The sequence below is a fragment of the Humulus lupulus genome, chromosome 8 (assembly GCF_963169125.1).
Source record: "Humulus lupulus chromosome 8, drHumLupu1.1, whole genome shotgun sequence".
NCBI classification, from domain to species: domain Eukaryota; kingdom Viridiplantae; phylum Streptophyta; class Magnoliopsida; order Rosales; family Cannabaceae; genus Humulus; species Humulus lupulus.
The window spans coordinates 57670105-57694404 of NC_084800.1; the positions used below are offsets into that span (position 1 = coordinate 57670105).

At 36.3% G+C, this 24300-nt stretch overlaps 2 protein-coding genes across 2 annotated transcripts; both read right to left on the reverse strand.

The window, feature by feature from the left end:
- Positions 1–988: 988 nt before the first annotated feature.
- Positions 989–3661, reverse strand: LOC133797372 (glucan endo-1,3-beta-glucosidase 5-like). Its single transcript, XM_062235251.1, has 2 exons — positions 2877–3661; positions 989–2295 (listed from the first exon to the last, which is right to left on the reverse strand). Exons 1-2 carry the CDS (start codon positions 3212–3214, stop codon positions 1119–1121), a joined length of 1515 nt encoding a protein of 504 aa, XP_062091235.1. The 5' UTR covers positions 3215–3661; the 3' UTR covers positions 989–1118.
- Positions 3662–3774: 113 nt separating this feature from the next.
- LOC133797371 (brefeldin A-inhibited guanine nucleotide-exchange protein 5) lies at positions 3775–23319 on the reverse strand. The gene is made up of 34 exons (XM_062235250.1): positions 23102–23319; positions 22777–22937; positions 22451–22532; positions 21979–22222; positions 21165–21286; positions 21028–21086; positions 20849–20906; positions 20675–20759; positions 20320–20508; positions 20082–20140; positions 19881–19950; positions 19733–19801; positions 19002–19124; positions 18858–18911; positions 18665–18753; positions 18441–18537; positions 18223–18321; positions 17899–18099; positions 17676–17786; positions 17412–17596; positions 16419–17045; positions 15357–15774; positions 14688–14927; positions 14431–14554; positions 14175–14323; positions 13332–13688; positions 12847–13013; positions 12502–12773; positions 12061–12239; positions 11697–11813; positions 5957–6093; positions 5559–5853; positions 4732–4827; positions 3775–4206 (listed from the first exon to the last, which is right to left on the reverse strand). The coding sequence occupies exons 2-34, from the start codon at positions 22886–22888 to the stop codon at positions 4144–4146; spliced, it is 5349 nt and encodes a 1782-aa protein (XP_062091234.1). The 5' UTR covers positions 22889–22937; positions 23102–23319; the 3' UTR covers positions 3775–4143.
- Positions 23320–24300: the final 981 nt, after the last annotated feature.

Sequence of the window (24300 nt, forward strand, 5' to 3'; positions counted from 1 at the left end):
TTGAGCCCAACATTTTGTTACTCATTTTTTTCTTCAATTTAAGTGATTTATTTTACTAAGTATGTATGATTTTTTTATTTTTTAATAAATTTTATTGATTTAAAATTATTTTATATTTTTATTTTTTAATCTTTCAAAATGATTATATATATTTTTTAAGATTTTAATAAAATTTTAAATAATAAATAAAAATTAATTAATTTCGATCAAAGATATGCTGACACATAAGTGCTTTGGCCAAACTTAACAATCAAGGTATCACAAATTGTTAGCCCAAGGTATATTTACCATTTAAAAAAAAATTAGTAATTAAGTACTTCATTAGTAATAACCTAGTATTTTAGCCACTATTTTTCTTAATATTTATATTTATCTAAATAAATAAAATTATTAGAACAAATTATAATTTTCTCAAATATTGATTGAGATTCATTATAGAAATTACTCTCCCTAAAAACATTGTAACGAAAAACTGTATATAAATCATGAAATAAAGATTCACATCAATTTCCATCTCTTTCTTAATGTGTTTCATGATCAAGGTAGCATAGTAGATATTAAAAATAATCTAGTAACATCATATATCATATATTGTAAGTAAGATGAGAAGACGTGTTCATGATATATTAATAAAAAAATTAAGTGTTTATAATGTTATGCTTATGACATCACAATTGACATGCTTTTGACAGAATTATATATAAATACATGCAATTATGTCAAACATTAGATAAACTCGTGTGTTTTCACTCATTTAATTTTATTAAATTCATTAATCAATTTATATGAGATGTTGAGTTACATATAACCCACGCTGGACACCGAATTTCGTACACTTTCTAGTAGTAGTTATAATTGACCAAATCATATACATTTCTTTGTATTTATGTGTATACTTATTTTTGTAAATATATTGGTTTAAGTTTTTAAAAAAAAAAATTGTTAAAGAAATGCTCCTTATAAGTTATGTGTTTCGTACTCAATAAAATAACTTTGCCATTATGGACATTGTCATCCCAGTCCCTATATCCACATCGCGACTTATGTTTATGTACATATATACACAATAAAATAGCTCAAAATAAATAATAAATGCAACATGGAAAAAAAAAAAAAACTCAGCTTATCAACAGAGACACTAAAAAAACGACACCGAGGCTCACCATTGCGACAAAGCGGGAACCGTCGTTTCCAAGCCCCAGAGTCGAAGGAGGAGAAGCCGACCGCGACGGAGTCCGACCCAGCTCGTGCTTTCCCAAATCGATCATGATCTCAAACCGGCAAGTATTGTTGCCGCCGCCGGGACCCGCCGGAGAGGGATCCACCGTGGTGATGGTTGAAAGATTATTAAACGCGCAAGCGTCTTTTCTCTGGTTCATGGTCTGGTAGTACATATTGAAAGCGTAAGAGGCGTTACCTTTAGGGTCAAGCATCCCACACGACGAGCCATATCCCAAACTGGTGCAATCCGCATAAGTACAAGCGTACTTAACGCTCTCAGCCATATTCGGGTCCATAAGACTGGCTTGTGGCGCCATTATACACCATTGCCGAGACAAATACCTGACCCCTTTTGCCGGAACCAAATCCTTTCCACTACCCATATCGAGATTGTATTTTACTGTACCATCGAAGTTGAAAATACCCCAATGTCGCTCGAAGTTCCCTGGGTCGATACTCTTGGCATCTTCATCGATCAGACCGAAGATATAGACATCAGGGAGAGTCGACCGTTTTGGGGTCCCTTTTCCTTGAACAATTTGCTGAATAAGGCCTTGGTTGAATCGTTTAGCATTTTCGATATTCGCACTTGGGTCACCGTCAGTGGGCCAACCCATTTCGCCGATTATCACCGGCATATTGGGGAAGCCATTTTTCTCCAGAGCAGTGACGAGGGTGTCGAAATTAGCCTCCATCACGTTGTTGTAAGTGATGGAACCGTCGACAATTGGGTTGGAAGTGCTGCCGAAGAAGGCGTACTCTTTGGGGAAGTGAGGGTCGGCTTGGAGACTTAGGAATGGGTAGATGTTGATGGTGAGAGGCCCGCCATTGTCGCTCAGGAACTTGATGATGTTGATCATGAGGGTGTGGATGTCGGCTCTGAAATCCCCCCCTGAAGGAAGGCCACTATCGGTTTGGTAAACGTCGGCGTTTAGTGGGACTGTTACCTTAACTTGTTTGCCTAAACCGGCTTTTATTAGAGCTGCTTGCACGTTTTGGAGGGCTGGTAGTGTCGTTTGGAGGAAAGTATCTTTGTATGTTTTCAGAAATGGCTCATTCCCAACTGCCACATGCCTGCATTTACACACACAAGTTTTTGTTTAAATCTTGATTATATCAGTATATAAGAATTTATGTTGTATTGTTGCAGACTCATATGAAATGATTTCGTGGACCAAAGCTCTTTGAGATTGGTGTAATATGAGTTATTAGCATATGGATAAATGGTAAAAAATCATTTTCAACTTCTTATTATAGCAACTTTGGATGAACATTAGTTAGTACAGTAGAGTGTGCGGGATACAGAAAACATAAGAAATTTTCCAAAATAGCCCATGATCCGTACTTTTAAATTTCTGTTTAGTTAGTTATCTTTAAGCATTTTTGTTTTTCTATTTTAGAAAAGGTTATTTCACAAACCTCTTGTGGGGCTAATAGTTTTCATTTCCAATATCATGGAAAACTCTTTTCCCTCTGCTTAGCCTATCCCTCTCTAAGGGAATTTTAGTGATAGGTTCTATAGGAACTGGAGGATGCTATTTGGTCAACTAGATCTGAATTTCTTTTTGCAACTAATAATGGAGATATCGACCTTGTGACTAAATTTTCTCTTTTTTTTTTCCATAATATTAGGGGCAGGAAAGCATGATTATTACCTTATATTAACTCCAGTTGTGATATAGGAGGAGACATTACGAGACACCCATGTCTCAGCAAAACCAACACTGCCGGCAAGAGGTGCCAAGAATTCATTTGGTATGCCAAGCATGACTTCAATACCAGATCTTGCAAGAGCCTTAAGAGCACCAGGGTCAGCCTCAAATAGCTTCACCTTCTTAAATCCATTGTCTCTGAGGAGCTTCACAACTATGTTTGGCGGCAGTGGATGCGTTGAACGAGTTCCCCAGTTTGCAGCAAAGCCAAGAACGCCTACCGTAAAACTTTCACTGATCATGCAAAAGAGCATGAAAATCCAACAGTAACGTGAACTCATGTTTCGTTATGATGATCTGTGTACCAACTCAAAGGAGTCATGTGGAGAGACTTTGAATTCAACACAACTTTAAAAAGGTTCCTAGTAACTTTTGTGGAAGGAAAGGTAAGGAATCCCATAAAAATATAACAAGGAACTCGATACTAAGGCAAACCCATTTGCATGGTTGATCATGTTATATATTGAACAGTGAAGAATCCTACAAGGAAGGAATTTGGTTAGGGTAACTTGATGGAGAGCATTTGGTGTTGGTATTTCTTCCCAAGAGAGAACCCATATCAGGAAAGAACCTTTTTCAAGACCAAAAGGTTCCAGTTTCCAATAGAAATAGGTACACGCGTCTTACCCTTGGCGCCCACATCAACCAAGTGTACTAATGAAATTTCCAAGTACATGATATTCTTTCGATAAAAATTTCAACCATCTACAAGGGCAACAAGCGGAAAGAGAATAAAAATTCCAACCATCAACACCATTACTATTGTAATCATTATTTTCGATTTCTTTTGCTATTCTAAAGGTGGAACCATTCTACGATTAAGATGATCCACGGCATAAAATACAACAATACACTCTACATCATCTTATTGAAATTAATAAATCAAATAGTTGCTAATCACTATGGGATCCCAGCATAATATCTAGGGATACTTTTAACTATAAAGTAACAAAATCGGGGTATTGATACACAATAAAATTCAAAAACATACTTTTCCTTTTCTCCTACCTCTCTTTCTATTTCACTACCATAAAATCGATACAGTAAATTAACCGGAGAAAATGAGAAATAAAATAATGCCAGTTTCTGAACAAATCAAAATGTGGGCATAAAAATATACGAAGAAACAATACGGTGTTAGCTACAGGCTGAGCACTCGCAGCTCGGCAGTGATGTTGAAATCCATTCCTTTCTCAGAGAGTTGACGAAGCTATGGCAGAAGAGCTTTTAGTTGCACCCTGAAAAGATCAGCAAGAGCTCCGCGTACATCCATCTAAACAAATCAAGAACAATCAATATGCCAACCATTCTAGTAACTAAGAAGAGTACCAAAAGTCATGCGGTGGTGATGCAAAAAAAGTATGATGGTCAGCTTGGACTCGTTAAAGTAGAACACTAATTTAGTCCAAACCATTCTATTAACTAAAAAGTCACTACCGCAAGAGTACGGAAAGTGAAGCTCATGTAGTGATGCAAAAGAAGTATGGTGAAAGGTAAGAGGCCCTGGTGGGCCTGCTACATAGAATTGTGTTTATGTATTCACCTACCAATAGAACTAGCACACTTAATACACATAATAAATCAGAAGCATGGAGGTCACAAGTTCCAATTTGAGACCTCCACCTTATCCCATTCTCCCTCACCGCTGAACTAGCCTCAGTAACCCTTATCAAAGTTATCACACATATATTATGGTATAATTCCGGAATTGAAGAATCAATCCCCCTCTAGAACAGTGTATTGGTGTTGCAGGTATAGACAACAAATCAATCGTGCTTATTAGAGTAAATAAGAATACCTGGTCACAGCATACAAGCTTTGTAAGCAGAGGATAAAAGTCTCTTAGGTGTCTTCTGAAAATCTTTTTGTTCATATAGGACATGCCATTAAGTACCTGAAAGAGTGCAGTTAAAAAATTGTCAGCACTATAGACTGTTCATAATAGGAATACCCAAACTATCACACCTGTAAGATAGGCAAAAAATTATTATAGCCATGCACGCAGGAAGTCCTGACTACTGAATAGTACCATCCTATAATACAAGATACGGATGCCCAACCAAATAATAAATATACAAAGATGTGCAACCAATTCATACAAGGGAACAAACCATTTTGGACAGTAAATTAAACCGAGCATATTGTAAGTCATGAATAAAAGAGGAATCTCAAGGTCTTCTGCATAGATAATCTTTTTCTAGAAAAAAAAAAATCATGCAGAACCTAGAGAGAAGATTCTTAGAGATAAACTGAATGGTTGATTGATTCTGGACAAGTTTAATAAATAATGAACACAACAAGGCCTATTTATAAATAGCAAATCAGAAACCTCTAGGAAGCTAACTAACAATTCTCCAGTCAACCCGGTAGCTAATTCTAATAATCCAAATTAAACTACAGCTCTACTTGCGAGATAAAGTAAAATCACATAAATAATTATCCTAATTTCTAGCTTTCTATATTTACAAATAAGAGAAGAAAGTAAACTAGGCATGTGATATCCATCATACTTGCTCAACACCTAGTAAAATCGTAACCATAATTGGTCAATATAAATTACAAACTAAATAAAAAGCTATATGTTCAGAACAGAATATACCAAATATTACACTGTTGACTTAATACCTTAACAATGACAGGAGACCGCAACTCCAGAACTCGGTGAATATCCATGTTAGTGGTCTCACCAACAGTGGACTGCAAATCAGAAGCTTCCCGGAGTACCTGCTCACAGAAAGACACTAGTTTCTCTTCTGCTATTCCTTCAAGTTTATCTTCTTCATTAGAGTGCCGAATATCATCATTGTTGGTAGAAACATCATCATCCGTCTTGTCATTAAACCCAGAGGTTGATTTCTGTAAAATGTCTAGATATATGCAAGTTCCAGCTAATTCTTGCCGGAGAAGATTTAAAGGTGGCCTATCAAACAGTGAGCTAGTGTTATATTAAAAATAATAATAATATAAAAAAAAAAAAGATGAAGAAACAGAGCGACAATAAATTATGCAACTTTGTGGACTACCTTTCATCAGGTAGTTGGTGTATGCGTGTTCTGAGGCTGGTATATGAATTATATGAAGCAGCAAACTCTAATAGAGATAGCAAGATGTCCATTATAACAATCTTTTGTGCTACTTTCAACTTGCTCCAATATTTTTTCTGCAATTCAAACAGTTCTCAGACAATTCACACAAACATTAATAAACCCTAGACCCCTTCAAAGGTCAACTCAATGGTGATATTTGCTTGAGCTCTAAACTCCATTGTTTCTTTTCTATGTTTTCACTCCTACACACCTGGTCATACATGGTGTTGACAGTTAGAAGAAAATAGATTTTAATGTTTTGATCTTTGGGATTCCTAGGAATAGGAATCGATTCCTGTTTCTATATTTAATGTAATTATTTCTGTATTTCCTATATATACCTCTAGTCCTAGCTTGTACAAATAAGTCAGTGAATAGAAATATACGACAAACAATTTTTTCCTCACCATTTCAACATGGTATCAGAGCTATAAGGCTCGATTCTGTCCCACTCTCAGTTTTTCCTCCATTTTTTCCGGCAGTCGTCCCTCCTTCCAGTCGCAAACCAGTCCGGCGACACTCCAGGCCTCCGGCGAAGTCATTCGGCATCATCTTCAGCATCTCGGCCAGTCCAATCCGGCAGAAGTCCGGCGGCGCTACAGTCGGCCCCCCGTCGCCCTCAGAAGCTCTCGGCCGAAGTCCAGTTGAGTCGGCCCCCCGTCGCCCTCAGGAGCTCTCGGCGCTTCAGTCGACCCCGGTAGCTCTCAGTCGCTCCTCTCTCAGTTCTCTCTCTCACAGCAACATTTCTTGGTTCTCTCCCTCACAGCCAGCCCAATATGTCGAATAGTGAGGAAGTTACCTCTCAAAATATTGGGCCTCACTCAACCCAGCCCAATGAAGGTATCTCTAACCCCAACTCAGCCCACACTCAGCCCAATGGGTCTATGGGCTCTTTTTATAACCTTGATAGTGGTTCACTTAATATTACAGTCCATAAACTTTATGGAAAAAATTATTTACAATGGGCCCAATCTGTCAAACTTGTTATTTGTGGTCGTGGTAAACTAGGATACATTACTGGTGATCTCCCTGCACCTCTTTTCAATGATCCTACATACAAGGTATGGCAAGCTGAAAATTCTATTGTACTTGCATGGTTAATTAATTCAATGGACTCAAAAATCAGTCGCAGATATCTGTTCTTTAAGACTGCTAAGGAGGTGTGGGACGCTGCTCGAAAAATGTATTCTGACCTTGGTAACGCCTCTCAGATTTTCGAAATCCGTACCAAGCTTAAAGAAATCAAGCAAGGTAATCAAACTGTTACCCAATATTTTTCCGACTTACAAGACTTATGGCAGGAGCTCGACTTGTATCTGGATACCACACCTCTATGTGCTAACTGCACTACAATCCAGCGGCAGCAGTTAGAGAAAGAACGAGTTTTTGAATTTCTTACGGGGTTAAACAGTAATCTTGATGAAGTTAGAGGTCGTCTGGTGGGTCGTACCCCATTTCCTGACACTGAAGAAGCCTTCTCTGAGGTTAGACGCGAAGAAGCACGTCGTCGTGTCATGCTCACTACTCCTGACCTGCAGCCCATTGAAAGCTCAGCTCTCGTATCAAAATCTGGCCCTCCACCACATGCCAGATCCACTCCCGACCCTCGACCTAATCGTAAGGGTGATCGGCCTTGGTGTGATCACTGCCAACGTCACGGTCATTCTCGATCTACTTGTTGGGTTATCCATGGTAAACCACCCAATTGGACCCCTCGCCGCCAAAATGAAAGAAAGGCCTATCAAACTCAAACTGAGAGTAGCAATGATCAGAATAGTGCCGGCACCCCTTCATTCAGTAAGGAACAACTTGCCCACCTATACACTCTTTTGAGTCAATCATCCATCAAACCCAGTTCCGGTCCTGAGACTCATAGTGCTTCTGTTGCACACTCTGGTAATTTTTCTTCCACCTCCAACACACCATGGATCATCGATTCAGGCGCCACTGATCACATGACAGGTTTACCACATTTGTTTGATACTTATTCTCCATGTACCACTAAATCTAGTGTCACAATTGCAAACGGCACCCATTCTCCTATTGTTGGAATAGGCACTATTAAATTATCTGCTGACCTCATTCTTAAATCAATACTTTATGTTCCTTCTTTGAAATGCAATTTAATCTCTGTCCAAAAATTAACCAGTGATAATCATTGCTTCGCTAAATTCATGTCAAATTCTTGTCAATTTCAGGATATATCATCGGGGAGGATGATTGGCAGTGCTAGGGTTCATAACGGACATTATTTCTTTCAAAAGCAACATCCAGTTAACGAGCTCTCTTCTCCTCTACGTTTGGGTTCAAGTTCTACTTCTAATTCTTGTTCAAGTTCATCGTTTGTTTCAAACTCTGTTTCAAAAACAATTATGTTATGGCATTGTCGACTTGGGCATCCAAGTTTTTTATATTTAAAACACTTATTCCCATCGTTTTTTGTAAATAAGAATATTACTGATTTTCATTGTGATATTTGTCAATTTGCCAAGCACACACGAATTTCGTTCCCTCACAAAAAATATACACCTTCCAACCCATTCTCTCTGATTCATAGTGACATATGGGGACCTTCCAAGGTCAATACTTTTCATGGTAAGCGATGGTTTATCTCTTTTATTGATGATCACACACGTCTCACTTGGGTCTATCTTCTTAAAAGTAAGTCTGAAACATGCCAAATTTTTCAGAACTTTCATCAAATGATCCAAACACAGTACCAAACATCTATAAGAATACTCCGTACCGACAATGGTACTGAATATTTCAATACCACTCTTGGTCCCTATCTTCTCAAACATGGGATTGTCCATCAAAGCTCGTGTGTTGATACTCCGCAACAGAATGGAGTTGCTGAACGCAAAAATTGTCATCTCTTAGAAGTAGCTCGTGCTCTTATGTTCACTATGCATGTCCCTAAACATTTTTGGGGCGACGCTATCCTTACTGCTGCTTATCTCATTAATCGCCTCCCTAGTCGCCCCCTTCAGTTCAAAACACCATATTCTCTTCTTCAATCTCTACATCCTCACATCTCTACAAATACTCTACCTGTTAAAGTATTTGGTTGCACTGCTTTTGTGCATGTTCACTCCCACCATCGGAGTAAATTTGATCCTAGAGCCATTAAGACTGTGTTTTTGGGTTACTCTCCTACCCAAAAAGGTTATCGATGTTATTGTCCCATCACCAAAAAAACATTCATCTCATGTGACGTCACATTTTTCGAGGATACTCCTTACTTCACTCCCACATCGCTTCAGGGGGAGTCCAACCATCACCAGCAAGAAGCTCAGTGGTCGTGGGGGTTAGAATTACCCTTAACAACTCCTTTTCCATTTACCTCTTCCACTCCACTTTCTTCTGAACCAGATATCCAGACTCTCTCTCCTGAACAAGAAAATCCACCAACCTCTCCTAAAAACTCTGAACCAGAAGGACATCCTCAAGACCAAAACGTACAGAAAGAGATTCGGGTGTATTCCAGGAGAAATAAACAAATTATGAATCCTCAGCACAGTCAAACGTCCAATCCGGTGATGGAACCGCTTCCCTCAAAAGATCCAGGTATTCTCCCATCTAACAAACAGTCAGATCTAGATATTCCTATTGCAATAAGGAAAGGAACCAGATCATGTACCCAACACCCAATTTCAAAGTTCATTTCTTACTCAAAATTGTCATCTCCATTTAAAGCTTTCACCTCGAATCTATCAAATGTTGTGATTCCCAAGAATATCGAAGAAGCTCTTGATTCTCCTCAGTGGAAAGCAGCAGTGCTTGAGGAAATGAGAGCACTTAAACATAATGGAACATGGAAATTAGTAGAGTTACCACCAGACAAGAAGGTAATAGGGTGCAAATGGGTGTTCACCGTCAAATTCAATGCAAATGGATCTATTGAGAGGTACAAAGCTCGGTTAGTTGCCAAGGGGTTTACTCAAACTTATGGAATTGACTACACGGAAACATTCGCTCCAGTTGCCAAACTCAACACTATCAGAGTTCTTCTCTCACTAGCGGTTAACATGGATTGGGAATTACATCAGCTTGATGTAAAGAATGCGTTCTTGAATGGGGAACTTGAAGAAGAAGTGTATATGAGTCAACCTCCGGGATTTGAAGAATCTCTCAAGACAACCACAGTTTGCAAACTGAACAAATCTCTCTACGGCTTGAAACAATCTCCCCGAGCATGGTTCAATCGTTTCCTGAAAGTTGTCAAAGGGTTTGGATACATACAAGGCCAGACTGATCACACTCTCTTTGTCAAACACTTAGGAAGTGGAAAAATTGCGGTACTAATCGTATATGTTGATGACATAATTATCACTGGTAATCACATTGAGGAGATAAACTCAATCAAAGAAATGTTAGCAAAGGAGTTCGAAGTCAAAGATCTCGGTGCTCTCAAATATTTTCTGGGTATGGAATTTGCTAGAAGTAAAAAAGGTATTTCCGTGTCCCAGAGAAAATACACTCTAGATCTTCTAAAGGAGACAGGAATGCTCGGAAGCAGACCCAGCAAAACTCCAATTGAGCTCGGAGATAAAAAGAAAATGTTTGAAGGAAGTCCAGTTGACAAGGGGAAGTACCAACAGCTGGTAGGAAAACTCATCTACCTCTCACATACTAGACCCGACATTGCTTTTGCAGTGAGTCTAGTCAGTCAATACATGCATGATCCGTGTCAAGGACATCTCAATGCAGTGTATCGAATTCTGAGATATCTCAAGCAAACTCCAGGAAAAGGTCTTTTTTTCAGGAAGACAACTGAGAGAAAGGTTGAAGTGTTCACAGATGCAGACTGGGCTGGTTCAATTGATGATAGAAAGTCTACATCTGGATATTGCACAATGGTATGGGGGAATGTAACCACATGGCGAAGTAAAAAGCAAACTGTGGTTGCAAGAAGCAGTACAGAAGCAGAGTATAGAGCCATGGCTCATGGAGTGTGTGAAGCTATATGGATCAAGCGTCTACTAGAAGAATTGAAGATTAAATATGAAGCCCCTATTCAGCTCTACTGTGATAAGCAATCTACAATCAGCATTGCACATAACCCTATACATCATGACAGAACCAAACACGTGGAAGTTGACCGTCACTTCATCAAAGAAAAAATTGACAGAGGAGTTATCAGCATTAGATATGTGCATACTAATCAACAGCTTGCTGATATTCTCACAAAGGGACTATCTGAACAAACATTTGATTTTCTTGTAAACAAGCTTGGACTCATCAATATCTATAGTCCAGCTTGAGGGGGAGTGTTGACAGTTAGAAGAAAATAGATTTTAATGTTTTGATCTTTGGGATTCCTAGGAATAGGAATCGATTCCTGTTTCTATATTTAATGTAATTATTTCTGTATTTCCTATATATACCTCTAGTCCTAGCTTGTACAAATAAGTCAGTGAATAGAAATATACGACAAACAGTTTTTTCCTCACCATTTCAACACATGGTGATGGAACAAACTTAACAAACATGCTTGGAGAACTGGTTTGACTCCAACCATTGTTGCTTTCAAGCATGACAGAATTCTTATCTTAAATGCTAATGTGAAGGTTCCCTAGACTGGATTTCAAACGTAACTTAGATAATTAAAATAAATCAAATATTTCTTGACACATACAACACACACGGAGAGTTAAAACATATAATACAAACCAACCTGTATACTGTCAATGGCACCAAGAAGTAATAACTGAGTGATGCATTTTCCCCTAATGGTACTCATAAGTGGACTTTCCTCCTCATCTTTGGCATCAGGTTCCACGGCATCAGGGACCTAGAGAAGTGTTGAAAAAAGGGGACAGCGAAGATGAAATATGCAATGATTTAGAGGTTTACATAGTCAATATCAGGTAAACAAAATCTTTGAAATTAAAAAAAAATGACAATGGTAAATTAAGAAATATTTGGCTTGTATAACTAAACCAAATATCTTGGACAAATGCATGTGTTACCTTAACAGTACACATAAAATTACAATCTGAATTATGCTATCTGATACAAAATATCTTTTACAATAGTACCTTAATAGGAGATGATGGCACTGAAGCATCAGAAACACTACTCTTGGATTTTGAGGTAAGACTTCTGAGAAAAAGATTATCCATCATGTTTCCCATAATTCTTTGACCTATTGTCTGATTCCGTTGGAGGCTACCACCTTCGGCAGGTTTCGGACTTCTTCCAGACGGTGAGGGAAGGCCTGCATGGTAAATATTTATGAGTTTTTATTGAAAACATTCATTCAACTTTCTTAATGTGAATATACAAATGCAAAACTAGCCCCATTCATCAAGGCATCAGAATCAAGTGAACTCTCCAGGCACTATGAGTTAAATTTTGACATCATAATTGATAATGTCCATGGTCCAATACTTAGTTTATCCTGTGACCATTGAATATCTAAGTACCAAAACACTACAAATGCAGCTTCTGACATTTTTTTTAACTTTTATAATTCTAACCTTCAGAACCATCCAAGTTCACACGCAGCCCTGATTGTTGATTATGGTCAATGAAGGCTGCAGTACTATGAGTTCTTCCAGCACCATCGACACTGCTGGGTGTCAATGGAGGTACCTTTCCATCGTCATTTACATCAAATTGATGAATATCAGCAGCATGTGGGGAAGAGCTATCAGCCCAATTGACCTCTTGATCTTTAATTAATGGTTTGTTGTTCTCAAATCCCAAAGCATTAAGAAGTTCAAGCGGTTGTGTGGTGTATGAAGCATCTCTGATAATGGAGACAGGCAATGTTAAGTATTTGAAAAAATACTAAAGACATTCAGATATTGGATTATACTTACCTAATGCTTTTCAACAAAGTATCCCAATCGCGCTCACTGAATTGATGCCCGCCAACTTCTATGAGATGCACCAATGCACCAAGGGATATTGAAACCACTGACTGATCTGTCTTTTTAGCACAATCCAACAACAAACTGAGAAGTGGTGGCAGCATAAAACAAACCTCCTGCAGATAGAAAGACATAATTTAGAAGGTTCAATAGTAATGTCTTGGATGTGAACAAGTGCAGGTTGAATTCTTGATTGGACAGGACACTTCATACAAACATGTTGAAATGCAAAGCTATATTTAGATCTGCCCAATATTTTGTTGGACATAGAAGGTAAATTGCCACTTATGCTTCAACCAATAAATTTTAAGTACTCTAGCATGGAACCAAATCACAAGATGGAACAAATTCATTTCTTTTCACTATATCTGTCCATGCGAGTAGCAAGTAGAATACAGTACAGTTGAATTAGCCTATAGCAAGCATTAAAGTACCTTATAAAAAGTGTTGAAAAGGTTGCACAGCAATTGAAGTGAGTGAATGCTTGTTTCACGCAGTAAATCATCATCAGAAGAAAGTGAGTTTTCCTTTCCAGCATGTCTCACGTGATCAAAAATGGGAAACAAAACACGATGGAATATGCTCTCCCAAAAAGACGATGAAAACTTTTTACCCCTCTCATTTAGTAAATCAAACAAAACTTCAAGCGCGCAGCTTCTGACCTCTGGTCTTGGATCTGATGTTAGATCAGACAAGCCAGCAAGCATTGGAAACCAATAATGCTCGGTCACATCAATAGCTTCATCCCCACTTGCATCAATGGGCTTCAAAGCACCACCAGGTATAAGACCCTAAAATTGACAAACTCAACTTTGTCAAACAGGCTCAAAATATATGAGAAAGAACACATATTCCATACAACCTCTGTTCGTAAAATCAATCTAAGGAGAAATTTAAATAGCAAGCATACATCAAGTTCATCTGATTTTTCTGGTTGAAGTAAATATAGTATTGACAAAGTATATTTAGGTAAAACCAGCATATATAATGATGATTTCTGGTTGTTGCAAGTATACCATCAATATGATGAAAAAAACTCCTATCATTTAAAGGAAGCCAATCAATCAGTGTGCCACAATTGAAGGTGTCTGGTAGAACTAACAAAGGTAAAAATTACAATTTTTCACAAATCATTCATCTCTAATGGATTTCAGTGAATTTACCAAAAGAAAAGTATTCTACTAAGGGAAACCAAGGTCGTCCCAAAAATAGAAGGCAACAGATATTATATTAAACATAAATCAAAAGACAAAACCGGATTGAAGACTAAAACAAACCTCTGCCAAACGATCCTCGCATATACGTAAAAGTGCAATAGCTTTTAAACTGATTCGGTGCGAACTTTTATTATTCGCAAACCTGATAAGACAGTTTACGCAATCCATAAAACAGTCTCCAACAACTTGGTCGAAGTGTTCCAAGATAACTGCAAATGCCATTGACGTTAGATATACTACTAATAAAATAGGCAAAGAATTAACACTCTAATATCTAGTGGAAAAATTATAAGCAACAAGAAACTATAAGTTTTACCCTGTTCAACATTTTCAAATGCACTATCAACTATAGATTCCAAATCATCATCCGCAGCAGCTGTGAAAATCATAAAAACACTACGCCATCCAGACTTAATGTTCCCCACTTTGGATTTTATCATCTGCAATAGTCGCCAGAAGATATTAATTTCAATTAAAAACACCATATAAACAATTGAAGTTCAGAAGGACAAAAAACAGAATTTTATATCATTTAAAAAGAGCATGCAATAGAAGTTAGTCATATACACATACTTGGACAATGCAATCAACAATTAGGCTCCTTATGGATTCACTTCGACTATTGCGCATAAGGACAACGAATGGTTTTAGAATGTCATTTTGGAATGTAAAATTAGCAAGTTCAGCACGCTCCAAATACTTCATACCAAGCTGCCTTAGAGAATCTATGGCATACATAGCAATTTTCTCCTCAGGATGGCTCCCAGCTGAAATAAAATGATTTGCCAAGACGGACCATATTCTAGCCCAGACCTGTAAAATCAGTAAAACCTTTCTGTAAGTAAAAGCCAAGAAGCCACAGATTGGAGGTTTAAACACATTACTGCATTCGTTCTTAAAAGAAAAACCCCATAAATATCATTATGCTAACAGATGAGATGGCAAAGACCATAACTAATACAAACAATCTGAAAATCCTTGGCAAAACATGCTAAGATACAGATGCTTGGCTACAGCAAATAACAATGCATTGACACAAATGTACCTGAACCAAGCCAATTGCACTCGCATGATATCTCCTGTAATAACAATACTAATAGATTTCACAGTTCCCCAAAGTAACTTATGACAAGTGACTACATCTTCAGTAGGGCACATGAATGAAAAGAAAACTTTTCATCAAGATACATTTTTCAACATCTGTTAGCATATAAGTGTAATTCCACCATATATGAGACATACCATGCGTATACGAGCCATATTGTAGTAGCTGATCTCAACAAGTTTCTGTAAGCTGAACACACGAGCAGGACTTTGCTTTAGTTCTTCAGCTGATACACCACAAAGAGCATTGAAGAATTCAACAACAGAATCACTGGGAAGCTTAACACTATTAACAAATACTTGTTCAGCAGGTTTCCCAGCCAACTCTTTGAGGGATTGAAGAACAGCATCTCTTGAAATCTGGTTTGATCCATGCATAACAGAAGCAGCAATAGCAGGAGTTGATGTAATGAATTCAAGCCGAGAAACACATTCCAATATTGCATTCCATGTATCTTGAAGGGCGTCAGTCTCTGAGTCACAAAGACCTAATAGTGTCCGCAAAGCTTCTACATTTTTACTACGCATTTCCTTTGGAGCATGCAAGAAAGTAAACCTGAGATACAAATTCAACATTTTATTTTTGTGGTGCAAGAACCTTTTTTTCACCAAACATACAATTGCCAATATATGATTCAAAGTAAAGAAAACTTAATAAGCTACCCTCAAGAAAATACAAGAATATTAAATAAAAAGTTAGCCACACATACCTACAAAAACAAGAGGAATTACTAAAGGAGAAATTAATATACGATAATAACAACCTCCCCTCCGTTTTAATAAGATTATACAGTACACCTTGCGAAGTTGAAAAATATAAAATGCTCTCTTTAGAATTTAGTTTATAAATATCTACTTCAAATTAAAAAAAAAGTACACTCGTTAAAACTTGAAAACCATATCTAAACGAATTTTTTTAAGAAAAAATAACATTTTCTTTTGTGGTCTTGTTAAATTTTTATTTTCATTCAACAAAAGCTTTTTTTTTGTCTTAAATTTTATTATTCTAAATTTTAAGTTTGAGATTTGGATTTTGACAAAAGTATTTTAATTTCGACTAAATTTAGACCGGGTAGATTTACTTATAAACTAAAATATAACAAGATGATTTTTGTACTCTTTGAAAACTCAACCTAATTGTTTAATTAAGCTAATACGGAGGGGAGGTCCAATTAATATAAAATAAATTAACAACTATACCTAACCAACGATGTTAAGAAAGCATAGCGCATGGTGTCCATTCCAAGCACATGTGTGATGTGAATTCCAGCCTTAAATCCCTCCATGCAAAGAACAACCCTAGCCTTATTTTCACCTTCCTCCATTGTAACCGAGAAAGTTGCAAGTAAAGGCCATCCCACAGCTTCAACCATAGGCCTTACAAGTTCTATCTGCTGAGATGTGTGGAATTCCCCTCTTTTTATTCCTTGATTCCGAAATATTGCCTGTGTTTGCTTAATTATAGCTTCACTCTCAGACTTAGTATCAGTTGTTGACGGCCTCTTGGGAAGAGCCAAATTAAGAATGCTGACCAAGCGGCCTCTCTCTTCACCTTCCGGTTTATTTCTGCCACTTTTTTCAACACCAAATGCTTCATCCTTCATCTTTATTTCTTCTTTAACAATGGAATCATAGATATCTTCTAAGAGATTTGTAGGAGCAGATTCTTCAGGATCATTTGCAGCATTCATACGGACAAAATCAGACTTGGACATTTTAGGCCACACCATTGGATTATGGGCATCAGTGTTTAACATTATAACTGCGTATGCAAGAATATATGCAGTATCTGCGTTTTTGAAAAGGTCTGGATTATCGGCACAATATCTGCACGAGACAACAAATGCAACATAAATCATTGGTTAGCAATTAAAAGAACTATCACTGTAAAACTAAGTAACTATCTAAATTTCTTGCATGGATATGGACTCCTGTATCTGACCAGTTAAGGTAAGATCAAAGTTTTCTTTTTAGTATAAAGGGTGTCTGATCCACTTTAATCTCAATTATCAATATGTTAATGAAAAGATTATCAAAATGTATAGAAATATATGTGTGTGTGTGTGTGCATGAAAATGAAAATGAAACTACATTCTTATGTTTCAGGCCAGAGAGTAGTGGAGAATGCGAACAGTTTGCACAAAATCCTAATGGGAGTGATGTACATAGACACACACAAAGAGAACCAATTACCGCTCTGCAAACTTCTCCATTATACGATCTATCTTTTGGGCTTCCCCAGGAAGTCGAAATCCTTTAAGAAATTCACGGATTGCAGTATCAAACTTCATTCCTGAAAACTTCATGGAATCTACATAAGAATGCATCACAGCAAGAGGAAATTCTTCATGCTGGCCCAGATAATCCCCGATCATTGCCTGAAATTTTGAAAAAAGAATAAGAAGCTGTCATCAAAGACAAAGAAAAGGAAACACATTCTAGAACATAAGTACAAACCTTGTCCAAACTTGGAGTACTTCTCAGAAATTGGGCCACAGAAGAAGGTGTATTCTCCACCAACTTATTTGATATTAAATACTCTACCCCCTTTACTGGTTTCCTGTTAAACTGCAATTCAATTAGAAATATACATGAGCCTCTGACAAACTTGGAGCACCAAAAAGTACACAGCAGTAACATCTTGGAGGGAAAAAAAAAAGGGTTAATTCTTGTTGTTTACTTCAGCGATGACAGCTTCCATTGTCGATTTGTGGGCCTTTGCCTTCTCAAAGTTACTGGTCAAACCATCCCTGGTTTTCACATCCACAGATTCTCCAGTTGAAGCTTCTTGTTCAGGAGACTGAATACTTTTATGCTGGATTTCTGATTCTCTACGTGCATTTTCCCAATCAACTAGTGACTTGAGGACATTCACAAGACACTGAAAGGGTCAAGGAAAAAAAATGTAATCCAGCAATTTCTGCTAAAATAACACAATTGATTGTTGCAGATAAAATGATTAAATATCCGTCATTCATTTTATAGTCCACCCCAATGAACCAACCTGAAGCGATGAACCTTTAATTGAAGTTGTCTGTGACAATGCAACTAAGTTAGGGTCTGTATTTTGAGTCCCTTGAGATATTTTAGATAGAGAAGTAACCTGCACCAGTAGTAAAATGCATTGCAGAAGTGTTAGGTGTACTCAAAGCAGCCACATTACTAAAAAAGAATTATTAGAACCTGAACAGCACTGTTTTGAAATATTATATGGGAGTGTACCGTGCGTTCAAATAAATTTGGTGCCTCAAGATCACAGTCATAGTTTACAAATATGTCAACAAGCATCTGAGGATCCTTGCACACTTTCTCAAGCATCCTGCAAAAATCACCACTAGTCAGAAGACAATAGAAAGAACCCTATAAAATACTGATCAGCAGAAAAACATCCCCTAACTAAAATCTATCAGTACAATTAGCAACATAGCAATCGAAGAGAAATATACCGTAGAACACTTATTTTTTGGTTAGCAGGACATTCCAAGCCATCCAGTGATCGTAAAACAATCAAAGGAAAAAAGATGCCAATTTCACCCTGCAAAGGTAGTCGTTGCATACATGAGAAAAGGAAAACAAACTAAAAATTTACTATTCGAGAAAGAAGTTTATGTAACTAGTTTATCAAGATCAGAGACATACTTTAAGACTTTCTCTGAAACGCAACAAAAGCACCAAGAAAATTCCAGTTGCATACTGGCAGAAAAGAAATTCATGATGAGGACAAAGATATCTCATAGAGGGGTACGGAAAAAAAAAACTCATGAACAGCAGTTGCATGTAAACCTGAAAGATGACAGGGGACTGTGAAACTGAAGCCCGCAGCAAAGCATATGAAAGATAGGCTTTCACTGAGTCAATAAAATGGAAGTTCCTTGTAAATGAATGACTTACTCCTTCTAACAAACCCTGAAATACAGCATAACATAGTAGATAACTTAGTTTCTTCCATTTTTTGGAAGAAACAAATAATGAGGAGATATACATATATATATAAAAAAACAAAAAGAGATCAAATGTACAGAAAAATGCCCTTGATTCATATTGGATACTCAAAAATTGTAACCCCCGAACCCTGAGGGTTAAGTCATGTGGTCAAAAGCCCAGGTTTGCTTTCATGAGGTATGAAGTTCGATTTCTCCAGGGGAACTATCTAGTAATTTTTTCTAGAGTTTGCGTCTCCAAAGATTGTATGGATTTGACAGGAGGACAAGTGTTAAAAAAATTGTAAAATACCACACAACAATACAAGTTCAATGTAATTAATCATCATGCTTCAGTCAATATGAAGGCAGTGTAATTACAACCCACATAAATGTGGTTGCAGTTTTAGACTGAGTGATGTAACCACAGCCTCTCCTCTAATGTTGAGGTCTAAGGTTCAAATCTCTCACAATTCATTTAATAATAATAATAATAAATTTATAATTATTATTATTCAATTTTGGGGTTGTAGAGGTTAAGAATCAACAGCTGAGAATGTGCACAGGAGAGGAAAATATAATCCAGTAAACAACCTGCAGGAGCTCAAGAGACAAGATTCGAGTCTTGGATGTGACTTCATCATTATCTTCCTTCATGCCCATCTACAAGTAATAGATTCTTCAAGTCATATAGAGAATTATACACCAGAAAAAAATTGGAGTGGTTAATAAAAAAACCTACCTTGCACAGGGTACGGAATACCAGCAAAGCATCACGTTGGACTATGCCCATGCTTTCAAGATCAATCCCTCTTTTACAGATTTAGAGAACCAGAAATGAAATAAGAAACAGACATCAGTATTTTGTTTTTTTGTTTTTTTCCCTTATATCAATAATATATAATCAAGTGGTAAATCAAAGAGTATCACATCATATCCTTACCGTGTTATCTTTTTACCATCTTCAATATGCACAGCTTTGTCAAGGACAGCCTCTAAACCCTAGACAATATTTTGAGGAGGCAAAAAGAGTTACTACCTTAAGACAAAAGAAAACTGGTAATGTATGAATGTTCAGCAGTATTAATTTGTGAAAGCTAAGTAAATTAACACTTTGTGGTGAAGAATATGAATGATAACACAATGGATATAAATACTGGAACACTAAAAGAATCAGGTACCTTGATGTCAGCGCCACCAGCAAGATTATGTAGTTCCTCCACAGATGCAAGAGATGTCTCTTTAGCTTGGTTAAGTGCATCCCCTAGTGTTATTCCTTTGTCATTTTCATCCCCCAGTGAAGTTTCTTCTACGGTCTTTGAATTCTGAGCTTCCGTTTGTCCAACAGAACCGGATATTACTTGAACTCCCTGTCAAACATTGTAATTTGTATGCATTGTATTATTCTCTTTTCTTTTTCTTGTAAAACCCAAACCTCACAATGTACACATAAGAACAGAAAGAATAAGAGAGAGGGAGGGAGAGAGGGAGAGAGAAAGACTATTCTGCACCAGATAGCTGGTTTAAATCACAAACCTGATCAGTCTCCATCCTCCTGATAATGATGCTGATCATCTGAGTCAACATTGCCTTAGATGTTGCTTGATTTACAGGACTCTTGCTACAATTTCAAACTAGAGTTCATGAGTACTACTTAGAGTTGATACCCTTAAAGTTAATACAAGTAACCCTGTGATCATATGAAAATACCTGTGAAGAGCAATATTGTAGCATACTCTGATAACTCCAAGTAAAGGTTCCCCATGGACTGCATTAAATTACACATCACACTTAAGGGCCTTTTGGATTCAAATATCAAAAGAATGAAGGGAGAAAATAGAAGACACCTAATATATATGTGAACACATAAATCCTCTCAAGTAACATACCTCTGAATTTTGTGGATGCCACAGCAGTAAGGAGGACCTTCAACACTTGGAGAACGGTACTGCATATTTATTTCTGTAAGTAGACAAGTGGAACACAGGATATAAACAAGGTAAAAAAAACAATGATGTAATAATACCTATCAGGTGATGAATTGTCAACACAGCCGCAAACCATGTTCAGGATGTCTGTAAACAATGGTACATTTTTACCACCATCTAAACCAGGATCTCCCTCTAGATGATCATATGCAATGAGTTTCTGTGCTTATATGATTTGAGAAGCAATTAGCAATTACAAAGTGTATTCAAACAGAGATCAAATGACCAAAAGTATTAAAAAAAGAATTGTGCAAAAATATAGATAAGGAGATTCTAAAATGGAATAAGATTTTACATTACTTTTGGCACCTTCTCAAGGATCAAATATTATCAAGACACTTCTAGATCAAACTACAGAATATTTTTTAGAAGAAAGTGAATTTGAATAGCATGCCTTAGTTCCTCTAACTCAAACAATTTATCCAACCAGCATCAATCTCACTAATAGAACTCCAATGTAAAGCCCTCAATTCCCCATATCCTTGCAGATATCTTAGAATATAAACTTCTCAAAAAGCAAAAATTTCCCTCTCAAAAGTCCCTCCTCTCAATCCAACCACTTCCAACAAAATGCTAATATTCTTTTTTTGTATATCTTTCTCTAGTAAAAGAGAATTTCATATTTTTTTCCATGATCATGCAAATCAAAAACCAACAATTCAAGCTTGTTTTGCAAATTTACCGTTCCCATATTACATCTCTCAATTAAACTCAAAATTCACTTCCCATCTATCAATCTCCTCAATCTTTCGCACAGGAGAACTGATATCAAGAGCCAAATGGAAAATTTTAAACACAATGCTAACCTATAAAATTCAGAGCATGAAAATAAAAAACATGACAAATACATACATGAAGACAATCCAAAGCAGATTCTAAGATTTTCAAGTTCTTTGTCTCAAATGCAAGTCGAAGAGGACTCAACACAAGTTCTGCCACAGACCCCTCCAAAGTATTCCCAGCACTTGCCAAGACAGTGGAAATAGTTGCACTTATGCTCACTGGCTTAGCAACTGGAATAGCCTCGGCATCGTGAGGAACTGTTTGTGACTGGCTTTCCTCTGTTTCAGATTTTGCAGCTCCATCTTCAAGTGAACTGCAACAGAAAGAGATACCATACACAACAATTAAAGGACATCTTATTGTTACAGAGGATTTGATAAGTAAAGTTTTACATGTTAAAGATGTGCTACTTGACCTGATTGCATAAAAAAAAATCAACAGAAATTACACAAGAACAAGTTAAAGATTGTAGGAGTTACATTAATCTTTATTTTATTATTATTTTTTTTTTGGGTTGTGGGGGGGAATAAGAAGTACAAACCTCTCATCACCAGCAACCGATGCAGCTTTGTTTGTCTCACTGGAAGCGGAAGGCTGAACCTGATTGACCTCTTTCGTACCATCTGAGAAAAAATTATTACAACAAAACAAACTAGTGAGTTACACCTTGAATTTTCTCATCTCCAGCTTAATGGACAATTGACATAGTAAGCGGATGTTTGTGATGATGGTGAAATGTACAAACCAAAACAAAACTGTTCATTGCTAATTCTAGTCAATAACAGCCACCTCTAATTTCAATCGCAAACAAAAAAATGCATTCGAAAAAATCGACATTATCACTTTCAAATTGAAAAGAAGCATAACCTATATAATTCTGAATAGCCTTCTGAAGTTCTGGATGTTTTTTCCCCGAACATTCTTTCAGCATCGACTCAAATGCCCGTGTAACAAAACCACCAGCTGCACCACCCGCCATTTTTACTTTCTTCAATCAAAATTCCCCTCGTTCCGCAATTCTCCCCAATCTTAAACCAAAAAAACATGTGAATCAAAAGGACGCCTAACTGAAATTAGCATCAACCAGAAACAAATGCCGAGAACTCGGATCGAAAGCCATTGAGCCAAGATCCGATAAAGGAAAGAACAGCTATAGATGAGCAATTGCAGAGACATGGAGAGAGACACTTACCTTAGACTTTTGCAAGTTGCGAAAGAGAGATCTGAAAAGGAGGAGAGGAGAGTGTATTAGATCTGGTGATCTGGTACGGTTATAGAGTGTGTTTCACTCTTCTTCTCCTACTGGCTACTGGTCTTCTCTCGCGGAGCTCGGAGCGAAGCCTCGGACATTTCCAATTGCCACCGTTGGCTGAGTTTTTTATTGACAAACGACAGTGTTGTGAATGAGTCTTACATAACTATTGCAAGCTCATTATATTTCACTACATGGAGAAAAAAAGATAAAAACAAAAAGTGAAAGTTCGAGTTGAGATTTAAAAATACAAAAACAGTCTAGAAATTTAATTAATATTTAAAACGCTCGTACCATATAGAGCTCCACTCCTCTAAAGTCATTGGAAAACCGGTGTTAATACTAATTAATATATCAAAACGCTGACGTTTAAGAGTAAACGACATGTCGTTAAAAAAGTTTAATCCCCTTTAAAATATGAATTAATTAATCTGACCATAAAAATGTATATAAATGTAGGAAAATTATTTAGTATAGTTATACATTATCTAAAACTAGATACAAACAATGTTTAGTTTTATTTATAGAATTTATTAATTATATTTTATTAAATTTATATCATTGTCATATTAATTTTAAATAAATAAACAATATTTTATATAAAAGAATAACATAAATATATTAAATAAAAAATAAAACCAAAATACTATTTATAATTTTTTTTAAAATATATATAATACAATAACATTTTTAATAAAAATTAAGATCATGTATTATATATTATTATTGTAATGATATTTTATATTATTTTAAATTTATATTTTGATATAAGTATGAAATATCTAATTTTGTATTAAATATTATTATAATAATAATATTTTATAATATTTAAATTCATATTAATATAATTAATAAAAAATTAGGATTATCTATTATTATCATAATAATAATTTATAACATTTAAATTTATATCAATATAATTATTAAATATCTATTCTTATGTTGTATATTATTATAATAATGATATTTTATAATATTTGAATTTGAATTTATATTAATATAATTATTATATATGCAATCTTATATTAAATATTATTATAATAATAATATTTTATAATATTTGAATTTATATTAATATAATTGATAAATACATATTTTTAAGTTAGTTTTAAGTTAAATATTTAGAATATTTCGTTAAA